We start from the raw sequence: 12067 nt of genomic DNA, 5'->3' as shown, positions 1-12067 counted from the left end.
GGGAATTGATAGTGTTGATGCATCATCTTTTTTCATATTGAACAATGAGAAAAGTAGGACTAGTGGACATAAAATATAAATTTTGGCAAGGTAGGAGTCATCTTCAGCTAAGACTGTTTCATTTTTCTAACAGGGTGTTTGGCCTTTATGGCAGTTTTTCATCTGAGTTTGGATTTTGTCTGATGGATAGGATATCCCAATGCTTTTGGGAGTTATCACCATAAACAATTTCCGTTATGACTTCTAGGATACGACTTGAAATTACAATGGACATTATAAAATAATTTTATAGCTTAACATATATATATATATATACAAATACAAGGAAACAAATATATTTTGCAGAAGGAAATGAAACAATATAATACTATGAAACAATATAAAAATAATTTTAAAATATTCTTAAAAACTCTATTTATTACTGTTAATTTAAAATAAATAAATAAAACCAGAAGAAAAAGACGGGCAAACAATGGGAACTTAATGAATAAAAGGATATATATATATGATAGTAGAAGAGAAGATAAAAAACGTGTTTTCTCCAGTAGAGACCTTGAAAGTGTTGAATTTGAGATCACAATATTTGTCAGGAGAAAAAATGAAACTTGTAAAGAGAGAACTTACTTTTATCCCAAATAATGAACTAGATGAATTTAGAATTAAAGAAGATATACATGAATTTATTTGGAAATTAAGATTAACAATATTTTAAATAATAATGATGGATCCTTGAAAAGAATATAAGGTAATTTTGTACCATCAAGAAAAAATCTAAAACGTGATATATTTTGTAGTCATATAGAAAATACGTGTTGTAAAATTCTTCAAGTTAAAGACAATATTCCAGTAAAAGAAAGAAATTCATAAAAACTTAAAAATATGGAAGAAGTTTTCATTCAAATAAGTGATAAAGATAATGTTTTTGTTATTGTGGATCAAGAGGATTATGGTTTTAGAACATTTAAATGATAAAGATATGTCCTCCATAGATATTTCAAAATTTGTAAATATAATAAAAGAAGTTAAAGAATATATAAAAGATTATATATATGTATATACTAACAAAGAAATTGATTATTTGATGAGTAATCATAAACTAGGAACATTTTATGTATTACCAAAAATTCATAAAAGTAAAGAAGTTAAAGAAATTTCAGAAAAAGATAGGGTGGAATGTCTTTGGATAAATTGTCCTCCCAAAATTTCTGGAAGACCAATTATAGGTGTAAAAAACAAGGTGATTAAGCCACCGAGTTCTATTATAGACATAATTTTAAAACCACTTACATCTAAAGTACAAAGTTATATGATAGAAATTTATTTTATTAATCACTTACAAAAGAAAATATTTAAAAAATAGTATTTTAATATCATTAGATGTTGTTTTTCTTTTATCCAAGTATGAAATATGAATATGATATAAAAACTATTGCATATCATTTAGAGAGATGCCCAGATTTGTTAAACCCACGTTTTAATAAAGAGGTGATAATTAAGGGTTTAAACCATATTTTAAAATAATTACTATTTTAGTTATAAAGGCAATATACATCAACAAATCTCTAGAACATCATTGGAAACAAAAGTGGCTCAAGCTTATGTCACTTTAGTGATAGGATATTTTGAATTTGAAATGTTCAATAGTTTATCATATTATTTTCAAAGTATTTATATTAATTACTTGAAGCAAAATTGGGAAATATAGAGGATAGAATCAGTCAGTTTGTTTTCATGAAATAGTTGGACCTGTGTTTCCTATCATGCTTAATGTTCAATAGTTTATCAAATTATTTTCAAAGTATTTATATTAATTACTTGAAGCAAAATTGGGAAATATAGAGGATAGAATCAGTCAGTTTGTTTTCATGAAGTATTTGGACCTGTGTTTCCTATCATGCTTATTGAATTACTTTATACAAGTTAGTTAACGCATTTGTATGTAGGCTTACAACAATTTATGGAAGTGTTTGTTTGTTTTGTCTTTTGTAATTAAGCACAAAGCTACACAATGGGCTATCTTATAGCAGTGTAGAAGTGTTCAAGCTTGTAGAAAATTGAAAACAAGAAATAAAATATTTTACTGCCGTTACATGAACTGGACTTTCATCCACTGTATCGGATTTTTAGGTCCGATTTTATTGGACCCGGGAGGGTGAGATACATCTTCGACCTCCCCCCCCCCCAACAGTAGTTTTTGCTCTTTTACTTTTGTTATTTATATATATATATTACCATATCAGATATTTTAGGATCCATGTTTAATTTGTTTTATCTCTCAGATGATTTTTGGTACTTTTTATTGTTTAAAACTTCTGCTTCTTGGTATTGTAGCTTGGACGAGTTAGCACTGTAAGCTATTTCAACGAGTTTCTGGTATAATAATTTTACATAATTACATACAAATCGTTGATGTACATTTACTCAAAGCCATACGTTCATACTACAGTTCATTGCAGTAATTGTGTAATAAACACAAATAAATTTATTTTAGTGCACATAAGATAAACCCCTTTTTAAATCATTAAGTATGGTAGTAGTAAGGATGATGATGAAACAAAATGGCAGCCATAAAAATCACCCGTTTAATACCACCTTTAAAATGTCTGAGTATTAACAATGACTATTTCAAAGTATCGACTGAGCAAAACTAAAGTTTATTGCACTTATAAAGCCGCATAAATCATTGTATATGTGTTTATGGAGTGAATCAAAATTTCACTATTTCAACAAATTTGCATCTAAGTAAGTAAGTGACTTTTCCAAACAAGCGTGCAGAAAATATGACGAAACTTATCACTCTAATTCTTTCACGGAACTCATACTTGGTATTGCTGGTGCACAAAAATATAGTTATTAAAAAGGTTTGTTTGTTTGAAGTCAAGCACAAAACTACACAATGGACTATCTGTGCTCTGCCTAACACGGGAATCGAAACCCAGTTTCTAGCGTTGTAAGTCTACAGACATACCGCTGTGCCACTGGAGGGATAATGAAAAGGAAACAAATAAGTATAATATTTTTTTAAATTATATATAGACAAGTAGGGATCAATATACACGTAACATAGTTAGCTATAGTAACATAAAAATTTTTAATGCTACAAAAAGTATTGAAACAAGAAAGTCAAAACTACAAAACTGAATTACTTAAAATTTAAAACAATTTATCCCTACTTTTGCTGAGACTAACATAAATACAGTGATTACTAAAGTATGTATAAAATTTGTAAAATTTTAAGTAACTCAGTTTTTGTAGTTTTGACTTTCTCGTTTCAATAATTTTTGTAGCATTAAAACTTTCTATACTATTATACCTAGATAGGTTGTGTATATATCGAACCCTATTTATCTTTATAAAATTTAAAATATTATTATTATACTTGTAAATTTATAAATATATCGGAAAATTTGAATTATTTTCACCAAATAATTCAAAATAAACAACTAACGAAAGAATAATGTCACAACTGTTCAATATTTAAAGGGAATATGTGAGGCCAAAATAAAATGTTTAAATTTATATTTTTATCTATGAACTATAACTTGCGAGGTGTAAATGTTTTCCATGATACAAATTTAATAACTGTGGAAGTAATAAAAATGCTGATTATCCACCTGATTTGATATGCTGTAGAAGTTTGATCAAAGTACAGGCTTTCCTCCCTCCAATTATGAAATCCTGTCGCACAAAATAAACTGGAAAAGTTTTGATTTAGCTGCGCCAATTTATTCTTTATTACCATTTATCCAAGAATCAAAGAAGACACTGGGCTTTTAAGTCATTTATGAATTATTTCTTTTATTCAAAAATTTCACGTTTCAGTAAGGAAAAGATAAATTCACAAATAAATTACTAGTTATTCTGCTGATTAATAATGACTACTTTCAACGGGTAAAGTTCACATGTTATTTAATACCTACACTACAATATTTCAAGCTATTAGTATTGAGTATAAGCCAACAAACTAACTGGTTGTTCTGACAACGTTAAATAGTTTCCCAAAATTATTTGTGTTGATGAAAACCTAAAAAAACAATTTGTTGTCCTGACGACGTTAAGTACCTTCCCAAAATTCCACGCAGATTATACATTACATCACCAGCGTGTTTGTGCGTCATAAGTTTCAATTGTATATATCACTCAATATTAGTAATGGCAATGATAAGGGGTTTGTTTATAAACTGCCATCTTATTACTGATAGCTTTGTTGCAAAAGTGTGGAAAAGTAAACATACAAACCTCAACATACGCTAATTTGCAGAACTATTTTAAAAGAACAGTAAAACCTAGATGGAATGTTAATATTACTGCTGTGAAGAGATTGTATAGCTGCAACAATCTAATCTCATCTAACCTGCCTTGTTTTAAATTTAGGGTAATTGCTAGTGCTGCAGCTAAACGCAGTAACATTGTAGGTTATTCTGAGAAGAGAATGTTTAATACGAAAATTCAGCGGGTTACGTTTAACTCGCTGTCCAACTTTGGAGACATCCTTGGTCCAAGTGTGATTCCCACTAGGCCTAATGGACTACTTTTTTCTACACAAACTCCAGGAACAAGCTTAACTAAGGAAAATTTATCTCCCGAAGACTTACAGAAATCCATAGATCACTTAGCTGAAGAATTTGCAGAAACCTTAGCTTTACTAGATGATGCTGTAAGTGTGATAAATAAGGGTGAATGTTAATTTTGAATATGTAATTGTAATTTAACATCGTCAAGTTTTCATAAACAAGATACGTAACTTAGTGAACACCTTTTACTTTACTTTTATTTCCTAAAATCAACACTGTTAATGTTATTGAGTTTATAATATTGCAATACTAGTGTTACTGATTTATTATAAGAATTGTTGTTTTTAATTTATAGTTTTACTAACAACACGTTTGAGAAATATGTAATAACACATTTAAATTTTAATGGGCTTATTTGTAATTGTATCATATGTTGTTAAAATAATTGTGACATCCAAATAATTAAAAGAGGTACACTGTTTACTTGTTTACTTTTGGATATGTGAAGCATAATATTTATGGTTACAATGTTTCACTTAGTTAACCTGTTGAACCTGATTTTACTAGGTTAACCTGGTGAAATGCTGTAATCATAGATATTATACTGTATGTGCAACAATAAACAAGTTTTCAATTGTGACGTCCATTTTAATTTTCTGTTGTCATGTGAATTTGCTTTGCATATGTTTCAGCTGATTGAAATTGTGTTAGGTAATTGTGTTTTTGTTCTGATTTTTGATGTCATGACTTGTTTGACATAATTCAAAATAATGTTTAAAGTTGAATATTTTATGCAGTACTGGTTTGATTTTGTGCTACTGATTCATACAACACTTGTTACATGTATAAGACAGCATGTTTTGTGATCTGTCTTGTGAGAAGCTATTTCATGTATGCTATTTTTAATACTGTTTATTGTGTTTCTTTATTAATTTTTAGTGACTTTTTTTTTGTACAGTACTTGTAATACTAATAGTCAGGTTTGGGAAACTGCTTGGAATAGGGTAGATCAGTGACCCCAGTCTCAGAACATTGGTGCAAGATGAGGGTTTTGAGTTTAATTTTTAAACCTTAGTCAGGACAGATTTCTTAATGATCTGACCTTTCATAATGGATTGAAAATTTCACCACAAAAAATAGAAGTTGAAATTAATTTTGTCATCTCAAGCAAAATATGAGAGTGTAACTGCCATGAAGTTGTTCATTTTCTCTACATGTAATTTGACTTGGAGTCTGTCTTTATAGATATTTGTGTAGCTGTGCGATTTAGGCAAATTTGTGCATCACCTCTTGTGTGTTGATTTGGCAATTTACCTAACTATTGCTTCACTTGTCTATTCTATCTCAAATCTACCATTTCAGTATTTCATGATACTTATGAAAACATGTTGTTCCACTAAGGTGTGAAATCCAAAGCAAACTTTAGTATATCATCAGTCTGAACTAGTGTTTGGACCAGAGAAATCAGTGTGGTTTTTATATTTGAGGCACAGGTGAACTGTTCAGCAGCTTAAGAAAATTAGTCATATTTGTACTATTCGTGACACATACAATAAATAATACAACAGAGCAACAAGTAACATTTCTATAATTGATATTTTAGCTTAATACTTAATATGAAAAGATTAATAAATCTATAGATGAAATTTTTTTAAGTATAAGAATTATCAAGAACACTCAAAATACATAAACCTCAAATCATTATTTCTCATTAGCTCTAAAATATTTAAAGTTATACTTTTTTGAGACAAAATGTATAAAGTTTCTGAACATTTAACAACAGAAGTAGATGTAAGTAATTACATTTGTAGCATGCCCTATAAAGAGCTAGATATTTATGCATGGGTAAAAAGTGTTAGCCAACCAAGGCTTCAGTTACCATATTGTAAGAATAAATATAAGACTCGGTTTTCACTTTTATCAATTCAATAGATATATATTTTCTGAATTTATCATAATATAAATTTACTGGTAACAATTTAATTTACAAGAAAGGGGATTTGTCTTGATTATAAACCATACTACATGTATTATTGAAGTATTGTTTATAATGTCACAGATTTTTAAGATGATTTTTGATCATCTCTGATTACCCAGCTAAATATTCAATGCTGAATAAAGTTGATAAGAGTACTTGTGTTACTACATAGATCAGAACTAAAACTAGTAGTGAATATTGCTAATTTAATATACTGTTATTCCTAGGAGTATGCAAAGTTATAAAACTAAAACTTGTAATAATTAGAATACATTGATTTATCCATTGGGTGTCATTGCTGTTAATGATATTTTTGATCATAACCTCAATTATATCTCATGAGGTTCAACCAGCTTTGGAGATTTATGTTAGTCCTAACTACACATACTAAGCTAATAATACAAAATAAAATAAAATAAGTTACATGTACTAAAAATATAGGAATGTAAATTTTATTTATTATTTTTTAATTAAATATTTTAGTAATACTATTCATGAAACTAATATTAAAAAATTGAACTTGCAAGACACAAAATTTAGTTGTTTGCTTCTTGCATTATACCAATTCCTTTTCCATGTAAATTAGAAGGTCGAAGCTTGGATAATGTATTTTTTTTCAATAACCTTAATGTAACTTACTAAATGTGGTTCTTTATTTGTGAGAGGTACTAACGAGGATTTCTTTTCAATTAATGTCATTAGTTGGGTACCAGGGTTCAGTGCTAGGATCTTTGTTCTTTTTGATTTACACCAATGACATAGATGAAGGAATGGCCAATAGATTATTTTAATTTGCTGATGACACTGAAATTTTTAGTGTTGCTGGCTGTGAAGAGGATTCTGCTGTTTTACAAAAGGATTTGAATTATTTAGTGAGTTAGACAAGTAAATGGCGGATGGCTTTTAATTATTGTACAAGGTAATGCTTGTGTGATATCACAATTTGAATTAAGATTATAATTTTGATGAGAATAACCTTAATAGTATTATGAAAGAAGAAGATCTTGGTGTGTTCTGGTTAAATAGTCTCTTAAGCCATCCAAGTAAAGTGCTGTTGCTAGTGGAGTGGCAGAGCAAATAGGATTTAGGTTGTATTTACAGCAGTATTGCTTGTAAGTCTGAAGAGGTTATAATGTCTTTGTATAGGTCATTGGTTAGGCTTTGTTTGGAGTGCTGTTGTTGGTCTTGGGATCCTTACCTTGGAGGTCTACTAGGATGATACCTGGGATGGTAAGGTTGTCATGTCATAAGAGGATAGGTTAAGACCTCTGAACTTGTTTTCTCTTGAAAAAAGGAAAGTTACAGGTGATCTGATTGAGGTGTTAAAGATTGTTAAGGAAAAGATAGTGTTGATGCCTCATCTCTTTTGGTATTTAATGGTGAGAATGATAAGGTAAGGGGACACATAAATTTTAGCAGGATATGAGTCATCTTCACCTAAGACAGTTTTAGTTCCAAGACATACTTACCATCTGCTGACACTTGTAGCTATTCCTTGACCTCCTGGGTTTCAACTTTGCCCTTCTAAGCATTGGTCTGATTTTTTTCTCACTTGCTCCAGTCTTTTATACCCCACTCAATTGCCTTTGCTGATATACTCTCCACCTATGTTAATGCACCCTTTATCCTGGTACTATATATAAGCACCTCATTCAAATAATTTTATCACTTTTTTTGACAGAGAGGTTAGACAGAGGTTTCTCTACACAAGGGCTACAATAATTAATGTGTCTTGTTGTGATTTGTGCGTCACCTAGTGGCTTTCTGTATAAATTGTATTTCATAATTGCTATTTAAAGAAAAAAAAACAAATTGCGACATGCTATTTTCAAGTATGACTTCACAGCCCTCCTCTATTTCCACCTCTGTTATCTAGCATCTCTCAGAGGTTTTGTGTGTGTGTGTGGGTGGGGGGGGGATCACTCTCAGTTGAGGCTGTTCGTGACTTTCTTTGTTGTGAGATGAAGACATATATTCGGTCCAGGGTTGTCTCTCCAGGGGGTTCTGAGGCTGATTTTGTCAATGATGCAGGACAGTCTGGTGAGAATTTAGACTTTTTTTCCCAATGCCTTTGTTTACTAGGTTGGTTTCTCACAAGGCCAATTTGTATTGGCCACCTCCTGCTCCATTTCTTCAGTTAGTCAGTTGGGTTTGTGAGGTTTGAGGGCTTTCTCCAGCTGCCTTTGTATCTACTCCTTTCTTGTTGGTTGAAAGGTCTGAGGGTGACTACTTAGTTTTTCATCCTCCACCTGATATTGCTGTTCATGCTGGGAGAGTTACTGCTCTATTACATGACAGGATAGATATATCTTGTCCCCTTCGTTTGTCTGAGTAGCATGCTTTGGCTTACCACTGCCAGGTGGATGTATATTTTGATAGGTAGTCAGGCACTTAATTACATGGATGGTTTTATCTCTTTTGGGGATGTGGGCATCCCATGAATCTCCAATTTATTCTGGATGATCATACTTGCAGTCCCTTCAGTTGTCACTGCATGACCAGTGGATCAGGAATTTCAATTCACTGGATCATCCAGTCTCCTTCATCAGGAGCAACATCTTAATTCTCGAGTGGTGGTTGGTTCAGATCAACACTACCATTGGTGTTCCTATATCACCCTCTCGTCCCGGTTTCATCTCTTCACAAATGCCTCACTTCAGGGATGTGGTTCATATATCGATGGTTAGGAATTCCACATCAATAATTTAGAACTTCTCGCTGTCCAACAGGCAATGGTTCAAGGCCTTGATCTGTTGCAGGGGAAAATCATCATGAATCATTCCATCAATTCCAAAGTGGTCTCCTACATTTCCCATCCTGGGAACACGTGTTCTCAAGACCTTTGTTTTGAACTTTGGATATTCTCTACTGGGCTCACTCCCATCTTATCAGCCTCCTGGCTTCCCACGTTCCAGGGGTGATGAATTTCATAACAGATCACCTGTTTTGGCCCAATCGAATTCTCCCAACCGAACAGACACTCCATTGTAAGGTTTTTCAGTGGATTTGCTTTTAGTTTAGGACTCCAATGATTGATGCAATTACTACTCATTGAATCTCTGAACTACAGACATTTTTGGTTCCCGGTACCTTATCCTCAAGCTTTGTTGATAGATCCATTCAGTCAAGATTGGATAGAATTGCACCTCTATGGCTTTTCCCTCAATTTGTCTATTACCCAGAGTTCTGGCTCTGATTTGATACTCTACTTGAGAGCTGATGGTAGCCCCAGATTGGCTGGCTCAACCATTGTTTCCTCTTCTACAGTATTTTCAAGAGGGTCCACTTCTGCCTCTACCTCTTTGACTATCTCTGTTGAGGCAACCTCAATCCAACATTCTACTCCCAAACTTCACATATGGAAGTTACGCAGTCCTCCTCACAGCATTAGGGTTTAACTTCTAAAGTTGCCTTATATGTGTCTCAGTCTATCCGTAGACCCACAATGTCTATTTATCAACGGAAATGACACTTATAGCCAATGGTGTCTCATGAAGAAATTGAGCCCACTTCACCCAAACATGCTCACATATCTCATTTTTTGACTCTGGTCTAGCTTCGTCTACTGTCACTTTATATAAGACAGCTTTATCAAATACTTTTTGTTTTAAACATCAGAAAGTTTTTGACTCCCCAGTGCTATCTGGTCATCTACAATTATTTAGAGTCCTTCTTACCAAATGGCCTTTTCACTTACCCAACTGGGATCTTAGGCTGGTATTAAATGCTTTGTCTCAACATCCATTCGAGCCTTTAGCCTCATGTACCATGTATCAACTTTTCTCTGAAAGGATATTTTTTGTTGCTACTGATATGTGGATGTTGTAGGTCTGAGTTTTTTGCACTATATGTGCACAGGACTCTTTATTACTCCACTTTTGTCCTGCCACACCCTGATAGGTCCTTTCTTTCTAAGACTGGCAGCCAGGGAAAGGGATAAATCCTTCTCACCAATTCTTTTGCCAGCTATTTGTCACCTCTATGACTGATCAAACACTGATCATTTGTTATGTCCTGTCAGAACCCTGAGGCATTATGGGGCTTACACTAACTCCTTTCGCAGTGATGGAACTTGACTCTTTTATTCATTGGGATCCTTCAGTTTCCCAAGATTTATCCCCAATTACTTTGACAGAATGGCTTCACAAGTTGATCTATATTGCTTACTCTGGACTTTCTTTACAGGTGAGGAAACTTCTGAGAGTCACATCTCTACAGATTCGTCACATTTCTATGTCTTTAGCTGCTGTTTGAATTACCCGCTAAAAGACATCGTACAGGAAGGTATGTGGCCTTCTTCCAATACTTTTCTCTCACATTCTTTACACGATCTGGCAGTTTCTTCTTCTGAGAGTTTGTAACTACCCCCTGTGGCTGTTTTGACAACATCTGCTAGATTATAAGGAGGAGTGAGTATTTTTGTCCACCTCTTGTCTCTTCACTTTCCAGGGTCCCTTACCTCTTTTTTTTTCACTGGATCCCACTCTGTGGCAAGGGTTGCCCAGACAGGTGTGCTTTTATCAATCCAAATTTGCAATAGCAAAAATATTAACTATACTTATTACCAGTTGCAACAGGCTCTGTAGAAATGAGGTGTTCCATAAGACCATCTAAGAGTTCATCAGATGGTATTGCCATATTATGCTGGACTGCCACTCATGGACTATCATGAGTAAAGCTAAAGGGGATCCAGCCTGTCGCTGCTGATCATTGGATTGAATAAATCAGAGTCGGTTTGCTTTTAAAAATTTAGGGAACTTGGTTCACCTATTGCACTGTTTGCAGAGCACTGTTCCTCAGGACTGCCCAATGCGCATTACCCCCCAGATTCTATTAGTGGAGCTAGGGAGTCCTTACCACACCCAGTTTCCAGTCACTGGGGTGGTGGACAGAGGCTTTTCCTCCACTCTTGGAGATGAGGGCAAAGTTGGGGCCCTCCTGCCTGGGTCCCTGGATGTTTTCCTAGATGTTGGTAGGAGTGGCACCAGCCTCCGCAGGAGCCTACTCGTAATACTGGTTCAGATTTGACAGCTATCCGATTGGGGTGTGTGCATGGCCCTTTTTTTATCTACATTGGTTCAGTATATTGGTCATGGAAGGAGGTCCACTATCTCTTTGTAATTCTGAATGCGGAGTGGTCCCATCCTGGGCCCTTGGTTGAGCACAGTGTTCCATGTCCTCTCTATAATTCCAGGAGCAAGTGGAATGCGTCTTGCCCACTCATTGGGGAGTGAGGATGAATGTTCATAATTACAGACTGGATGAGTTCTGTTCCTTTGGCTGATTAAGGCATACATGATCCTGTCATTTCGAGCCTGGGGTGTTGCCTTTCAAACTTTTTCAGGTGGAGGAGAAAGTGTGTCCACTTAGGTGTTGCTTACTTTCTTGTCATGATTTCGGTGGTTTGGAATGCATCACTTGGTGGCTACAGGTTAGGATCCAGTCAGATCTATCATGTTGCGCTCCAGTTGCATTATCCATGGGATATAGGAACCAAGACCCCTTAATTCCAACACCAAGTTGTGAAACCTCGGCTATCTGGTTGAGGCTGGCCTATAATGATGATTACTCATGT

At 33.8% G+C, this 12067-nt stretch overlaps 1 protein-coding gene and 1 long non-coding RNA gene across 2 annotated transcripts in view; both read left to right on the top strand.

Moving 5' to 3' along the window:
* The first annotated feature begins 4108 nt into the window (after positions 1–4108).
* The window catches only part of LOC106464457, a 30156-nt gene continuing 22197 nt past the window's right edge, over positions 4109–12067 (top strand). Inside the window, exon 1 of the mRNA XM_013924603.2 lies at positions 4109–4657. Coding sequence (XP_013780057.1) covers positions 4433–4657 — 225 coding nt within the window. The 5' untranslated portion in view covers positions 4109–4432. The remainder of the gene's footprint in view (positions 4658–12067) is intronic.
* LOC111087029 overlaps positions 8523–12067 on the top strand; it is a 9931-nt gene continuing 6386 nt past the window's right edge. Inside the window, exons 1-2 of the long non-coding RNA XR_002611745.1 lie at positions 8523–8532; positions 11843–11850. This is a non-coding gene — a long non-coding RNA (uncharacterized LOC111087029). The remainder of the gene's footprint in view (positions 8533–11842; positions 11851–12067) is intronic.

Source organism: Limulus polyphemus, unplaced genomic scaffold (assembly GCF_000517525.1).
Source record: "Limulus polyphemus unplaced genomic scaffold, Limulus_polyphemus-2.1.2 Scaffold1657, whole genome shotgun sequence".
Classification (NCBI taxonomy): domain Eukaryota; kingdom Metazoa; phylum Arthropoda; class Merostomata; order Xiphosura; family Limulidae; genus Limulus; species Limulus polyphemus.
This window is presented reverse-complemented; position numbering and strand designations above follow the sequence as displayed.